Genomic DNA, 17236 nt, shown 5'->3' on the forward strand with positions numbered 1-17236 from the left:
TTAATAGGACAGCTGTATGACTAATAAAATACAGTACAGTATAGCAGTTCACATGGATATGTATGCAAACCCTTATAAAATAACATGATTGTGCAGGAGAGTCATAAATCCCTTGGGATAGGAAATTCCATCAGGAGGGATCACTTTTAGAAGTCCTTGATCTTACAGAATTACCTGAGGTTTTAATGCTGATCTTAAAGCATAGCAGGTTCATTGGGAATGATAACAAAAATGCTTCGTTCAGCAGCATTAAATGGACATTTTTTTTAAACAATCCCCCTTTTTTGTGTATGATATATTGGGACCCTATGTGCTTCTTACAGAAACTTGTAAATTTGTTATTGCACACCCCAAAGCCAAAGATTTCTTATTATATTTTTTCAGAATTTGCAAGATTTTCAGTAGCAGTATATGTTGGTAAGGCTTCTGGGTTAAAATGAAGATAAAAATAAAATCTTAAAAGCCAATACTAGATTTCTACACAAAATAATGGTGATGGTTAGAAAAGAAATTTTAAAAAAAAAACCCAATGTGTTAGCCTTTGCGGTTATATTCTGTGAGAGCTTTATGTTGTTTTAATTGCAGAGGAAATGGATTATGACAAATTCTTTGATGCAGTAAAGAATCTTTTTGGTCCAGATGTGAAAGCCCAAGATGTCAAAACCTTCTATAGGAAGATTAGCAACAACCCAGATGGACGGACAGAATGGTGTGAGGTAAGGGATGCCTTTCTTGTTTATCGTAAATCAACTTGTGTAACAACAATCAACTTCAAACCTGGCTGATCTGCAAAAACATGGACAGTCAGAAGGAATAGGGTACAAGCCAGACATGGGGATGGCAGAGATGGGCATGGACAGCACGCTAAAAGCTAAAAGATTTTACTGTAATAAAGGAGGAGGAAGGATAAAGCCACAATGGCCCAGAAAGGCTTTTCTAAATGAAGAGAAAAGGAAGAGAGAGAAACTCAAATAAACTGAAGGTGTCTGCCCTAGTAGAAGGAACAGGAAATGTTTGTTCTTACAAGTGGTTTGATTAGTGATACTATGCAAATCTTTTGAATTCAGGCTCCCAAATTGGAAACTTCCTGTCTCAAATGCAATGCTTTTCAAATTGGGAATGTCCTGTTTCAGACTTTGAAATGGGATGTTTTAGATTTGCTCCATTTTAAATGTGCTTTTAGGCTCTTTCACACTCAAAATCATATTGATCCTCAATACTATATTATGATGGCCATCTAGACTACCCTACAGTTATAATTCACTGCTCCCAAGGTGAAAAAATGATGCCTTATTGCAATCTAATTTACATCTTAAGCAAAAAGTCATGTTTTTGATCATTGCATGGAAGTGAACTCTAAATTGTTCCAGTCAGCTTCTGAAACAAGCAAATCTGGAATGAATTGTCAAAGGATTTCTACTTTAAAGAGTCTTAAATCAACTCAGCTGGAACTAATCCTGCTTACTTCCTTTTTTGCTTATTTTCTTTTTATTCCATTTGCAGCAAAACAAATACACAGAGACTCAGGCCACTTCCTATGCTATTTATTTATTTATTATTAACCACATTTATATAGCTGCCATCTCACTAAAAGCAGCATACAACATGGGCAGCATACAACAATCAAATAAAACCACAGATACATAAAAACAATTGTTATAAAAATATAAAAAATCATTATTAAAAAACAATATTATAAGATGTTTAAAATATACCAACCACACGGAGAGAGCAAAATATCAACCACAGTGAAGCCATCTCAGAATGTCTCTGGTTCCCTGGGACCCCCAGGCCTGGTGACACAACCAGGTCTTAAGGGACTTCTGAAACGATAGCAGGGGTGGAGTTAACCTCACTTCAGGGGGGAGAATGTTCCATAAGGTGGGAGCCACAGCAGAGAAGGCCCGCCTCCTGGGACCCGCCAAGTGTAAGTCCCTAGCAAACAGGACCCATACCATGCCTTTTCTGCCAGATTGTATGGGATGGGCTGATGTGACTGGGGAGAGGCAGCCCCTCAGATAACCCGGTCCCATGCCATGAAGAGCTTTAAAGGTTAAAACCAGCACCTTGAATTGGACCCGGAAGCAAACCAACAGCCAATGCAGCTCGCAGAGCAGAGATATAATATGTGCTCTTCTAGGAGCACACATAACTACCCGTGCCACTGCATTCTGCACCAGTTGAAGCTTCTGGATACTCTTCAAGGGCAGCACCATGTAGTGCACATTACAGTACTCCAATCTGGAGATGACTAGGGCATGAATGACTTAAGCAGAGCCTCCCAATCCAGGAAAGGGCACAATTGGCACATAACATGAAGCTGTACAAAGGCCCTCCCGCCACAACTCCTCTTTGAACAGGAGTTATGAGTCCAGGAGAGCCCCCGAGATTACACGCCAGGTCTGTCTGGGGCAGTGTCACCCCATCAGGAACCAAAGATGGCATAGTCGTAGAACCAGTAGGTCCCAAACCCGGAGCCACTCAGTCTTGCCAGGGTTTAGCTGAAGCCTGTTGTTCCCCATCCAGACACTCATAGCCCCCAGGCACCAGGATAAGACATTCATGGCATTGCTTAATTCGCCAGGAGCAGACATGTATACCCCAGCTCATATTGATGGTGAGCTCACCTAGCAGCTTCATATAGATGTTAAATAGGAGAGGGGAGAGCACCGAACCCTGCGGCACCTCCATAGTAGGGGCTGAGGGCGGGACCTCTCCTCCCTAACCACCACCAACTGGAATCAACTCCGGAGAAAGAGGCAAACCAGCATAACACCATGTTGCCAATCCCCTGAGCGGATCCAGAAGGAAATCATGGTCAACATCAAAAGCCGCAGAGAGGTCAAGTAGAGCAAGGATGAATGCACAACCTCCCTCCCACCCACAGCAGAGATCATCTAAAAGCATGACCAGTGCCATTTCCATTCTGCACCCGGATCCGAATCCTGACTGAAAATGATCCAGATAATCCGCTTCATCCAAGGCCCTCTGAAGTTGTTGTACAACCACCTTCTCAACCACCTTCCCCCAGAAAGGGAGGTTAGATACTGGACAAAAATTGTCCAGTGTGGTAGGGTCCAGCAATGGCTTCTTCAGGAGGGGGCGAACCAAGGCTTCTTTAAGAGGTAAAGGAACAACCTCCTCACTCAAAGAAGAATTGACTACCACTAAAACCCACTGCCACAACACCCCCTGGGCTGCTTTCACAAGCCAGGAGGGGCATGGATCCAAACAGCAGGTAGCTGAGCTCACAGTCCTAAGGACCCTGTCCACTTCCTCAGGCCTATCAGGTTCAAACCATTCCCAGATAACCAGGCAAGACTCCACCCCAGGCATCCCCTCTGGACCTGCAACAAGGCCAGTGTCCAACTGCGAGCAAATCTGAGCAATTTTGTCTAATAAATGCCACGCAATCTTCTGCATATCCCTGCGAAAGGTTTCCTGAGTCCCCTTTACCCAAGAGGGCTTATGTCACCTGAAACAGGGCTACAGGTGGCAATCTGCAAATGCAATAAGAGCGGAGAAGTACTGCTGCTTCACTGCCCTTACTGCCACAAGGTAGGCCTTAATAGCAGCTCTAACCTGTGTTTGGTCGAGTTCGTCTTTGGTTGAGCACCAGTGACACACTAGATGGTCTCTTTTCTTGTTTCATCTCCCTCAAGTCCTCTGTAAACCATGGGAAGTGCCGGATCCCTGAGAGGGGAGAGGTCACATGGGCACAATCCAATCCAATCCAATCCAATCCAACAACTCAGCCTTCCCCTGTTCTAAGTGGCAACCAAGGCTTTGATGGATGGTTCAGCAGACCAACAGGAACAACCCTCAGCTCCCTCTGAAACCCATCTAGGTCCATTAGTCACTGGGGGTGGACCAATCTAATGGGTCCAGCCTCCTGCAGTGGGTGGTGGCACTAGAGAATCCCATAGAAATCACGGCATGATCTGACCATAACAAGGGAAACACCAAGAGCTCCCCCAGTTTATTTATTTATTAAATTAATTTATATAGCTGCCCATCTGGATGGCATACAACAAAGCTAAAAACAGTAACATCTATTAAAATATATATAAAACAAAGGAAGAGAATAAAAGGAAGTTAAAAATAAGGGAGCCACCTCACTAATTCCCCCGTCCTCTGGAGTCCCCAGGCCTGCTGGCATAACCAAGTCTTAAGGGGCCTCTGGAAGCTCAGCAATGACGAGGCCAGTCTCACCTCAGTGGGGAGAAGACTCCACAGTGCAGGTGCCACAGCAAAAAAGTCCTGCCGCCTGGGGCCTGCCAAATGTATTTCCCTAGGCAATGGAACCCGTAACATGCCCCCTCTGCTGGATCTGGTAGGATGGGCAGATGAAATCAGGGAGAGGTGATCCCTCAAATAGCTCAGCCCCGTGCCATGAAGGGCTTTAAAGGTCAACACCAGCACCTTGAATTGGACCCAGAAACAAACTGGTAACCAATGCAGCTCACAAAGCAGAGATATAACATGTGTTCTACTAGAATCACACATAACTGCTCACGCTGCTGCATTTTGCACCAGCTGAAGTTTCCGAATACTCTTCAAGGGCAGCCCCATGTACAGCGCATTGCAGTAATCTAACCAGGAGGTGACCAAGGCATGAGTGACCATGAGTAGGTCCCTCTGTTCTAGGAATGGGCACAACTGGCACACAATACAAAGTTGTGCAAAGGCCCTCCTAGCCACAACTGTCACCTGCTCTTCAAACAGGAGTCATGAGTCCAGGAGGACCCCCAGATTGTGCACAGGGTCTGTTTGGGGCAGTGCGACCCCATCTACTATCAAAGATGGTAAAATCCTAGAACCAGAGGGGCTCAAAACCCAGAGCCACTCAGACTTTCCAGGGTTGTTGAAGCCTATTGTTCCCCATCCAGATCCTCACAGCCTCCAGATACTGAGATAGTATGCCCACAGCATTGCTTAAGTCGCCAGGGGTGGAGATGTACAATTGAGTATCATTAGCATACTGATAATACCTCACCCCATGACAACAGATGAGTTCACCCAGAGGTCTCATGTAGATGTTAAATAGGAGAGGTGACAGCACCGACCCCCGTGGCACCCCACAAAGCAGGGGGCAGGAGCAGGATCTCTCCTCCCCAATCACCACCAACTGGAACCAACCCTGAGGAAAGGAGGCAAACCAGCACAATACCGTGCCGCCCACCTCCAATCCTCTGAGTCAGTCCAGAAGGATACCATGGTCGATGGTATCAAAAGCCACCAAGAGGTCAAGTAAGGTGAGGATGGATGCACAACCACCATCCTGCTCACACCAGAGATCATCCAAATGTGCAATCAGTGCTGTTTCTGTACCATACTCAGGTCTGAACCCTGACTGAAAAGGATCCAGATAATCCTTAATTTATGTGATCTGATAATTTCAGATCACATAGCCACTGCTCTGACAAGAACACCAGATCTGGGGTGTGACCACTGTCCCATGTCAGGCTCTGGATGACCTCAGCTAGGCCCATGGCCGTCATGGTGGCCATGAACTCCCAAGTCACTTCAGACCCCAGTCCTAGAGAAGGCGGATTTAAGTCCTCCAGAACCATAAATCTGAGAATTCTACTGCCAGCCCCAAAATGGAATCAGCGAGCTCAGGCCGGAAGGTTGCTATGCAGCAGGGAGGCTGGTACAACAGCAACAGTCCCAACTGATCCCTACAGCCCAACTTAATGAACGGGGTCTCACATCCGGTGACCTGTGGTCCAGCGCCCCTGAAAGCCGTAAGGGATTCCTGGATGACAATCGCCACACCCCCACCCCTGCCCCGGAATCTCAGCTGATGCCACACCTGAAACCCTGCTGGGCATATTTCCAAAAGGGCTACCCCCCTTTCCAGACCCAGCCAGGTCTCAGTAATGCATGCCAGGTCGGCCCTCTCATCAGTGATTAAATCACTGATGAGGGAATCCTTATTGCAGACTGATCAGTAGCAGGAGCCAGAGTAGCAGCCATCCTACAATGCTGAAGTCATCCAAACAATGTAGTGATGTCAGAATAAACCCAACTATAGTGCTTCAGCAGGATACCTGGTGCATCTTATCCACTGTGTCCATAGAAGTTAATCAGCATGTTTATACAGTACTGTAAGAATCTTCTGCTGTTAACAAAGTTTCCTTCTGCTTTCTCATGGATTATGTTTCTTGAGCCCACATCTGTGGTATCCAACTAATAGTGTCATAGTTACATCTTACCACGCCTGCAGATGTTTATCCCAATCAAATCTTGATCTACTAATAAAGCTTTTTTGACCCATTATTTTTAGCTACCCTGTCATCTTTTAAGAAGGCCTTATGCTGTCTTTCAAGTGATGATTGGATTTGTCTCTGCACTGTGATATCCTAGAGAAGGCAGTGATTTGAGCTGATAAAAGCAGGCCTAACCATTTTGTTTAAAAGATTTATAGTGCAACCACTATCAACAGGGTCATGAGGTTGACTACAAACCAACATCATACTTCCTTAACTTATTGCATAGTCACTACTGCACTGAAGTTCATGATTTGGGTTAAGTTTTTTTTATTGACTTAGAGGGTTACAGATTCAATAAACATTAGGACTAAACTCCCAGTTCTAGCAGTGCATCTCTTGCATAAATGTAATATTTATATTTCTGCTTGGAATAATGGGAATTAAAGGCCACCCTATTATATCTGTGGATTTGCTTAGATGTGCAGGAATTATTTTATAAATATTCAGAACTCTTAAATGACATATATATATATATATATATATATATATATATATATATAATGACAAAAGGTAGATAGCATACATTGGAGTTTTTCTATCTGTTCTCTTTTTGAAGTATTCTGAGTTTCATATTTAAAGTGTTTTGCCTCTGTAGTTGTGAACAGTAAGGGGATTGGAAAGCAGAATGAGATAAGCTGGACCAATATTTCTCAACCTTAGGAACTTTAAGACGTGTGGACTTCAACTCCCAGAATCCCCCAGCCAGCATGTTATTGAAGTCCACATATCTTAAAGCTCCTAAGGTTGAGAAACACTTAAAATCCATGTTGTTTGAATGTGTGATTGATTACTAATCATTTATTCACCAGCTACGTCAGAGGTCTATAGCCATGTACCTCCTATACATTGCACTCTTAACCTTTTGAAAGCTGTATTTAAATAATTTTTCTCCTGTCTATAATTCCAGCTTGTCTTCTGCAGGTTTGAAAAAAAATTCAGAGTGCTCTACCTTGTTTTTTGTGCATGTGTCTTTGAGTTACTCTTTGGCTCCTGGTAACAGCCTGGACAAGCCCATACAGTTTTCTTGGCAGTATAATCAGAAGTGGTTGGTCACTGCCTTTTTCCTGAGGCTGAGAGAAAGCGATTAGCCCAAAGTTACCCAGCTGGCTTCATGTGTAGGACAGACTAAAATCCATAGTCTCCCAGTTTGTAGCCTGGTGCCTTATCTACTCCACCAAACTGGCTCTCACTCTCCACGTAAGTCTTGTTAATAATAGGAAACGTAGGTAGGTAAGAGCCGGAGACTGTAAGAAAATGGGTTACTCTTAGAGATTTCTTCACTGAGTAGGTGCAGATTTGAGCGGGATGGTAAGGGATCTACTTGCAGATAGATTATTACAGCAGTACCTCGAGTTATGAACGCCCCTCCTTACGAATTTTTCGAGATACGACCAGCTCCGGCCCCAAAAATTTACCTCGACTTGCGAACTCCGCCTCGAGTTACGAACCGGATCCGCGGCCATTTGCCCTGCTGCCACGCAGTCGCGGCTTCCTGTGGGGGAGATCGCGGTAGCAAGGAGACGTTCGCTGAGGCTTGTGGTGTGTTTTGTGGCGTTTGGAAGGTGTTTGGTGTGCTTGTCAGCATGGCTCCAAAGAAAATGCAGAGCAGGCTTGGCAAGAATAAGGCTTTGAAGAAAAAAGTGGCGATCGAACTTAAGAAGGACATTATAGAAAAGCACGATCGTGATATTCATGTGACTGATCTGGCCTTGGAGTACAAGATGGCGAAGTCGACTATCTCGACTATTTTGTAGAATAAAGATGCCATCAGAGGAACTGCTGTGGCAAAAGGAGTAACGATCTTAACGAGGAAGAGGACACAAGTGCTGGAAGAGGTGCATATGTTTCAGAACTGTTTAACCGTATGTATTTACATTGAACCTTATGGGGAAATTTGGCTCGTGGTGCGACCAAATTCGGAGAGCGGAATGGATTAACCGTATTTACATTGAACCTTATGGGAAAATTTACCTCGAGTTGCGACCAACTCAAGTTGCAACCAGAGTCACAGAACGGATTAAGTTTGTAACTAGAGGTACCACTGTATTTGGAGCAACTGTATGGTTAAGAAAGTTGGAGATTAAAAGAAATTTGAAGCACATGAAGCTTTGCTAGCACTACAGTTTGGGTCATTACTTGCAGGGTGGTTGAAGCAAGTACTATTGAAACATCAGCTGAAGATTTTTGCACTGGAAAGGCTATTAATTTTTCAGCTTGAGTTTCAATAAATAGTAAAATGAATGTAACTTTTTGATCAAATATTTTTCTAAAAGTGAATCTAAAGTGAATTTTACACAAAAACATGCTGTACAATAAATAAAAAATACCGTATGAAATAAGAAAGTTAAACAATCTCAGAGGAAACAGTCATGGAGTTCAACATAATTTAAAAGAAGACCAAACATTCATGAAAAGAAATTTCATCCAAAATATAGTATTCATGGCATTCTGTTGTGTTCTGTTGGAATTCTGCATCAGCTAGTTCACTTTAAACCATGATCTTCAGCTATGGTTTAGAGATCAAGACTGCTATTTCTGGATATTTAGAAAACCACTGGGACAATCGTAGAAGTTTTCTGCAAACCAAGATTATGAAAAAAATGTGTATTGTGACATCACAGCACTCACTCCAGCCTTTCATATTTGCATCCCACTTTCAGGCACTAGTGTATAAATCATGGAATGTGCATCATGATATTACAATATATTTCTTACCACCTGCTTTCATTGCTCTCCCTCATAGATGCCTGGGTGGACAATATCTCATCTTAGAATACCAAACAATAACAGCCATTGTGAACTTTTGTAATCAATGCTAAATATGCTATGTTAGTATTCAGATACATAACTGAGAAATACTTAGATTTATCTGTATTAAATCACAATATAACATTTCTGCTTAATGTCAAACACTTTTTTTTCTTGAGTGATTCTTTAATAATCTTAAACTGCAAGTGTCTGTATATTAATTAGGAAGAATATTTATTTTTAAGTGGATCTTTTTTCCATGCTAGCTCATGTTGTATCTGGCATTTTACACTGACAGTTATTTTTATTTAAACAATGCCTAAAACATTTCAGAAAGAAAAAACAACAGTGTGGTTGTGCAAATCTTTTGTTGCCCATGTTAAAATACTTGTAATAGCAAACTGACTTTGCTTTTATTTAGGAAGGTCATTAAAACAGAAAGGTCTGAGAGAGCATTTGGAGCATGTTGTCACCACTGAGATAAGACTGTGGTGGGGATTTTTGTTGCATATTTTCTGATTTTAATTATGTGTTATTATATGCTATTGCTTTATTCTGTAAACTAATGAGAGTCATTTTGGATTGGCAGTATACAAATATTAAATAAATACTGTTGGCTTTGATATAAGAGATTGAAGCATCCTTAGATGCCTGGAAAAGTTGCTGGGGATGGGGATAATAACACTACTTTTTGTGATTATTTTGTTTCCATGGGAGTCAAGGGTACATGGAGAGAATAGCTGTAAAAATTAAAACAGGCCTCCAGGTGTCTGGCTTTTCTACTTTTCTAACTTACTTTAATAACATTTATTAATGCATTAATAACTTTTAGAAGTGATAAATACCAAATGTGTTGTAATAGCTACAAAGTGAAAAACCCTAGTGTTTTTATTTTTCACTTTTTCTGTTGGACTGCACTGACATCAGGGAGATGTATCCATATATGTTTATAAAAATCTTACAATCAGAAATTAAGGATTTTAATTTTTAGAAGAAAATGTGCTACTAATGGAATTTTAGAATCTTTCTATGAATCTTGCCATTCCTTTTATGTCAGAGCACAACTCTTCATATAATGGCAGAATTAGCATAAATCTGGTCAAATATTGTCTGTCTGTCTGTCTGTCTGTCTGTCTATCTGTCTATTTATCTATCATCTTCAGGTCTAATAGGTAGAAAGATGATATATTGATTGAAAGCAATAAGACTGTAAAATGCATTTGCAATTCAAAAATTCAGATGTTAATTTTTCACAAGCCACAATCTTTCAAGCAAAATTGTTTCACAATTAGTTTAATTCAAATGTCATTTTTACCTACAGTACTTGGGAATAAGATGCATAATGCAATAAAGGTAAAACACATACACTTTGTACAAATGCTATGTGCTTTGTCTATAGATCAAGACAGTGTTCATGATGTCTCTCCTCCCGAGTTTTATTTACTGTGTACTTTTACATAGATTGGGTTCACACACTGCATGAAAGCATGTGTGTTTATGGCTTAGGTGTTGCGTGAACCCAATGTGTACTTTGTAAACTATGGTTTATGACATAGCTTCATGTGTGAAGTCAGCCAGGGGCTCTGTTCCCTTCTTTAAAAAACAGTATCTAAAGTGTTTTTCCCCCGGTTTGTGGTAAATCTTTGTAATTAAAAAAAGAAAGAGATATTGAAACACATTATATAAACTGACTTAAGTATTTCGCATGTCATGAACTTTTTTCTAATTATTTGTACTAGAATGGACTGAGTATTAATATATTTACAGAATTGTCAAGCCTTATCATCCTTGATCTTAAAATATACATTACAAACATTCCTAATGTTGGGAATTATTTTCATGCAACATACAATACCCACATACAAATATTTATTTTTCATAAGTATTCAGATTTTCTTTTCATACTGTGTTGAATTTTTTTTTTTTTTGGCTTAATTTAGATCTTTGGATATTATATGGTGGAGGGTGATGCTCTTGCTGCCCAACTTGATGAAGAAAATATGGTTTTCCTGGTATCCAAAAAGCAACGGATTACGAAAGCAGGTCTGGTCTTTAATGTTCCATCCCCAAATAAAAGTTCAGCCTCATGTGTTGTTAATATAAGCAAAATAATGTATTCATAGTTTACAGTTATATTTGTTAAGCATATTTTTCACATTATTGTATGTTATGTAGTGTGTGTTTTCTTTAATCACATTTTCCCATCACTCTCTTGGCTGAGTTGGCATTTTTCCAATGCAAAGTAGAATATATGTCATTTTTATTTTGTTTCCAGTACTGTATTCATATAATATGTTTAACCTGGATACTGAATAGTCTAGGTTTGCACAATATATTTGAGCTGTAAACTAACAAATTAACTGAGTTTGCACAATGTGCTGAACAAAAAAATTATCACTGATCAAGCTTAGCAAGTGGGGCAACTGCATGTGCTAAATCTTTATCTAATTTGGTTAAGCATGTATGAATATAATAATGGGGCCCATGGTAGACTTTGGACTCTTTAAATAGGTTTTTGCCATACTTGGTTGATTTTTTTTAAACCAAATAGAACCTCAGGTTAAATTTTGCTAATATTGTAATGCCAACTCTATCTAGTCTTTTCTGATATCAACAAAGTAGGATTCTCAAAACCAATGAGAATGTTTCAAATTCAAATCCAAAACATCAGGCTTATTTGTTTGCTTGTTTTAAAAATGTTTATTTGTTGAAAACAGAATAGACCAAACTAATAATCCAGCAGCCACATTTAAACCAAGTCAAGATTCCAAGAAGTGTTTTCCCATGTGTAATGCACTAGAATAGTCAGTCCAAGACAGACTGTCATAAATGTGGCTTATTTATCTTTACAAGCCAGCAGTAATGAGCACAGAGTTCCAAAAGTGTGAGGACACCAGTGAGAAAGCCCTGCTCCTGGTATCACCAGCCCATCCTATGTAAACTGGAGCCCTCCAGATACACTGGACTATATCTTCTAAAATTCCCAGCTAGCACAAGACTAGGAAAGGCCGCACTAGCCTAAAGATTGCCAGAGAACAAGACTTACAATATTGATTTCAGTGCTTCAACCAGCTTATTCAGATGTAGTCAGTCCTTCAGATAATATAACCTAAACCACATAAACCTAACTTTGAATTAGGTTGAACATATATGCAAGTAATAGAACCAATGCATAACACATGTACATAACTATCACATCCCTAACCATCACAACTATAACATCTCCACAAGTATGCCTTATATAGTTATACATAAGTACTTTCACCAACCAAGGGGCCACCATACAATCTTGTTTTTTTCCCTGCTCAGAGTTGACCTATTTGTTAAGCATTCCATTACTCTCAGAGATGCTTTGCATCCATCATACATAGTTGTTATTGCATTCAGCAACCAACTTTCAACTTCATATTTGTGCAAAAACATTGTACAATTCCAACTTATTCACTTCATCTGTTCACCTTCTCTAAATCAACACTTTGCTTTCTCATATTCATACATTTCTTGGTAACCTTATGAAGAACTACCATATGAGTCAATGCATAGCATTTCCTGAATTTTGTTCATTAAATGGTTCTAAAAGCCACTTCATAAGCAAATTAAATCCACATGTGAACATCTTTTTAATCACACCATTTATATATGCAGACTTACCATTTTTCAAAATTCTCACAGTATTTATGACTTTCTTTGCATCAGTTTTTTTTCTTGGACACTAATGTTTATAGCATTTGTTTCAATTCCATTGTTCAACATATCACTGTCATTCCCATACAAATCTCTAAAATACTTCTTCCAGCATTCCATTGCCTCAATTTCATCCTAAGTCATTTTATAATTTTTATTTTTTAATTCATTCACTGGAGACCCTTTATTTAGTCTTTTTCATCCATATCCAAAACAATTGTTTATTTCCATCAAAATTGCTCTGCATCTTCTCTGCTTCTTCTAACCTTAACTGTTCCATGCTGTTTTGACTACATTCTTTGCAGCTATCTTTTCTTCTATATTCACATTATACAATATCTTTTGCTGTCATATTTTGCAGTAATCATTATCTAATGTGTTCCATAATCTCTTTCTGTTCATTATTCCACCAAGCATCCTTTTTCGTACTTCCCATTAGTGTAACTCCCACACATATTTTCTCTACTGTGGTACTTAGTAACATAATGTTTGCTGTCTTGTTTGAAGCGGCTTCCTCATTATCTTTCCTTATGTCCAGTTTCCATTCACTTTGTAGGAAATTATCGTATACTTGTACTTTCTCCTCCTGCAATTTTTCTATTTTCACTCCTTTCCTTTTCTTTCATGGCATTATTCACAAGATCCGTTCTTGATACTACCAAGAATGGTCCATCCCACATTTAGAATCTCTCATCATCCTTGTATGCTTTAATAATTCTCTCAGTCTTTTATCATAAACAATCAAATCAATCATGGTTTTTGATTCCTTCCTTTGTCATGGATACACATGAACAGGTTTATGCTTAAACATATTTTTCTAAGAAGGTACCCACTAAGCAATCACAATTCTTGTTCCTTCTTGGTTCCCCATATGGCTCAATCACTTTTTCAACTCATTCGCATCCATTCATGTCACCAAACAAAATCAAATTCATTCATAATGTTGCATAATTTTCCCAAAATTCATCCCGACTTCTTCCTGCAGTATAACCTGCAGCAATCATCAACCTATGATTTCCTACTTTCCAGCAATCTGGATCAGTGTAGATCAGGGACCAGTAAACCTTTTCTGTAAAGGGCCAGATCCCACCCCTCCTCTGCCTCTGCAGATGTGGCTGGCAAGTCTGCAGGCCAAGGAGCATGGCAGCCTTTGAATGGAGCCAGCAAGGAGGCTGCTGATAGGCTGCTGTTGCCCAGGACACCCCACCCTTTATCCAGGGAGATCGGCAGAGGCTTGGGCCTGGCGATCTGTGGCTTGCCTGTCAATTCTCAGCTCATAGGCCAAGTGTGACACCAATTCATACATTCTGACATAGATGCAGTTTTACTGATGCTTCTTACCATTTACTCCTCTTACATTCCAAGTTGCAGTCTTCTATGTGACATGATCAACACCTGATGGGCCCACAGATATCAATGGTTACGCATCATGGTTGAGTCAATGAAGGCTGTCATCTCATGCTTTCTAATAATATAGAGAAAGTGTAGATTAGATTTACAGTTTTAATCATGCCTATGTGATGTGTAGCATTCCCTGCTAATAGTAAGGGTGCAATACTGATAATTTTTGGGACATTTGGGGCAGTATGCCACATGTGCAAACAAAGCTCAGTTTTATCCCAAGCATGGTAATGTTATCCTTTGCAAGTTAGGATCTCTCCTCTAGAGATTACTTTTTAAGGCAACATATTGTTGCCATATCCCATTAGCTAGGAGGCACATACAGGTACATGCTTTATTTGTTTGTTTATTCATTCATTCATTCATTCATTTACTGATATGCTTAGGATACCAGTACAGTACATTAGTACAATATGATATTGTACTAATAGTACAATACTTGAATTCCCAAGCGGTGATTTTCAGACCATCTCTAAGCATGATCCAACTTAGCGCTTACAGTAATCTTACTTGAATGTAATCAAAATCAAAATATATTTCATTGCTCCTAGATCAGTAAGCTAGATATCCTCCAGGTTAATTGACTACCTGTATTTATTGGCTCATTCCTAATTTGAGTTATCTTTTGTTTACCTTTCTGGCAGGAGTCAAGAGAAGTGATGTAATAAAATGCATGACAAAGGTATCTCAACTTGATTTTTTGGTAACAGCATCTCAGAAAGGAATGTTGTCTATTTTTTCCAGCCAGGTAATTTTGAAATAACGTTTTTTTTACTGCATTAAAATTCTGTCTAATGTGGACAGACACTTACAGAAATGTAAATGGCATTACCCTGTCCTTATATTTGAATAAGATTGTCAAGTAAATGAACTTCATAAGAAAGAAATATGATTTCAGATTTTCAGAATCTGAAAATATAATATTTACTTTGATATATTATTCTGGCACAAATTTATAGAAGCTATATCCATAAAGATAAAAAGTCAGCCATGAGTATAAAAAAGTTCCATAATCATAGTGCTAATAAAAGTTCTTAAACTTTGAAAATGCCAACTGCTCTACAAATTAACAGTAAGTGTTCAAAACATTAGGAAAATTAAAGGGTATCCACCTGTGATGGAGTGAAGGTTGCTGTCTGTGCTTGGGCAAAGTAGCTGTAGCCAGGCAGAAATGTGTCTCACCCCATTCATTAACTCACAACCTTACTCACAAGCATCCAAGCCAGCATTCCAGCTGCCTGTGATAATTGAGCCAACCCTGGTGTTTTCAAGGACTTGCAGATGTCCAGAGGCAGCCTCACCCCACCCAGGCTCTTAGCTTATAAAAGCAAATGCTAAGACAGAGTGGGGAGGTATATGTGTAGGAGAAAAGGTGATGTGGTATGTGTAGGAGTGTGTGTAGGAGGAAAGGTGATAGGATATGAAAACTCCTTAATTGCACAACACATCGACAGACTTAACCATAGTTTCAACTGGGAAACTGTCAGCATCTTAGACCAGGCTAAATCCAAAAATGTGAGGGAATTCCTGGAAGCTTGGTATTCAGACAAGTCAGCCATCAACATGCACTTAGAGATAAACAATATCTACACGCTATTCAAAAGAGACAATAAAAAGGAAACAAAAAGACCAGAACACCTCCTCGCCAGCAATCAGGACTCAGATAAGCAGAGATTAACACCAGGATTAACACCAGACAAACAATCAAGCAGTAAACAATACCCTAATCAAGGAACTACACCAACTCAGGCAGACAATCAAGCAGTAAACAACAGCCTAATCAAGGAACTACCAAGGAGAAAACAACACCCCCACCAACACTGACAGGGCAAGCTGCAGAGAGCAAACCCCACTCCTTTTTATCACTGAAGATGTTACCTAGCTGGGTAACGAAATGTCTGCAAGAAAACAACCAAGCTCAGAGAACCCCAAGGACTCCACAGTTCAACCCTGAGCTACATATATTCTCTTCTATTGGAAAGGTGATAAGCAAACGGCATACAGACAGGGAAGTGGAGGCAATGTCTGAAGATTGGCAGCTATTAGAAGCAGGCAAGAGGACTGTCATTCAACTGCCAGGACCACGAGTTATGGTTAGTAGCATATTCTGGTGGGAGTCCTGCCTGGAGCTTGGCGCTTTGCCAGGAACTCAGTAGGAACTAGAAGAGGGACAACCACATTGAGACAGTGCCTCATCCCAACTACAGTAAGAACGTTTGGAAGGAGGCAAAGGTAGTATGCCATTTTAAGACTTATAAGACTTACTTTTGCTTGAATTAAGTATTAAAGGACTGAGTATTAAAGACATATTTACTTGGCAACATTATCTTGCAAGTCCTAGATGGGTGGAGAGCAAAAGTCTGTTGTTGGGGAAGGTGTGTGCTGCAATAAAGTACTTTGTGCAGATTTGCTATGATGTGGTGTGTCCAGTCCATGGAAAGTAAAGAACCCTCACCCCACCCAAAAAACCCTCAACAAAGCCTGTAAAATATCTCTTTGAAATATTTTGACATTGTGAAACGGATTCCATTGCTAAAATGATCCTTTTCTTGGTCATTGTTCATCTTCTGATGACATTTTGCAACAGAGAAGAGGTTGTTAATGCTTTGTTACACACTCCTCCTTTGCAACATGAAGGTTGGTGCCAAAATGTTGGTAAGTTAATAACATTCATTCTAATGCATTTTAATTAACAGCAGAGTTGAAAAAAAAAGCAAAGGATTTGTCAAGTGCTTCCCCACTTTATTTCATCTGCTTTTTCTTCCTCTCCTTTCCAATAATTTTCTAACAGAGAAGCAGTTTATTTGGCTTTTTTAAATATTGGCTGCAGTTTCATGACCCCTTTGCCTCCTGTACTTTATGTATGCACAAACGTGTAAGTGAATCCTGTGCAGTTTGTGTATTCTTAGTTGGCTGATTAAATACAAAAGGGATAAAGATTTCTACACCTCAATATTTGTGTAGAAGAATTTTGGGAAGCATCATTTGCATGGAAGAACAGTAAAGCCCCTTCTTATTGCAATCACAAAGTGTACAGGACCTATAATCCTTTAAATCTAGCCACACTGCTGGAGAAAAAAATCCTTTGCATATCCTAAGCTAGTTTTTGTTTTAACTACAGTTAGATG

At 39.9% G+C, this 17236-nt stretch overlaps 1 protein-coding gene across 1 annotated transcript in view; it reads left to right on the forward strand.

Annotated features, from left to right (window-relative positions):
* The window catches only part of WDR64 (WD repeat domain 64), a 99312-nt gene that overhangs the window by 345 nt on the left and 81731 nt on the right, over window positions 1-17236 (forward strand). The window contains exons 2-4 of the mRNA XM_088131329.1: window positions 586-716; window positions 10964-11066; window positions 14753-14856. Of these exons, the coding sequence (XP_087987455.1) occupies window positions 586-716; window positions 10964-11066; window positions 14753-14856 (338 nt within the window). The remainder of the gene's footprint in view (window positions 1-585; window positions 717-10963; window positions 11067-14752; window positions 14857-17236) is intronic.

Source organism: Python bivittatus, unplaced genomic scaffold, assembly GCF_059951505.1.
Source record: "Python bivittatus isolate LINGU-HERP-01145 unplaced genomic scaffold, Pbiv_v1 ctg000020_np1212, whole genome shotgun sequence".
Classification (NCBI taxonomy): Eukaryota; Metazoa; Chordata; class Lepidosauria; order Squamata; family Pythonidae; genus Python; species Python bivittatus.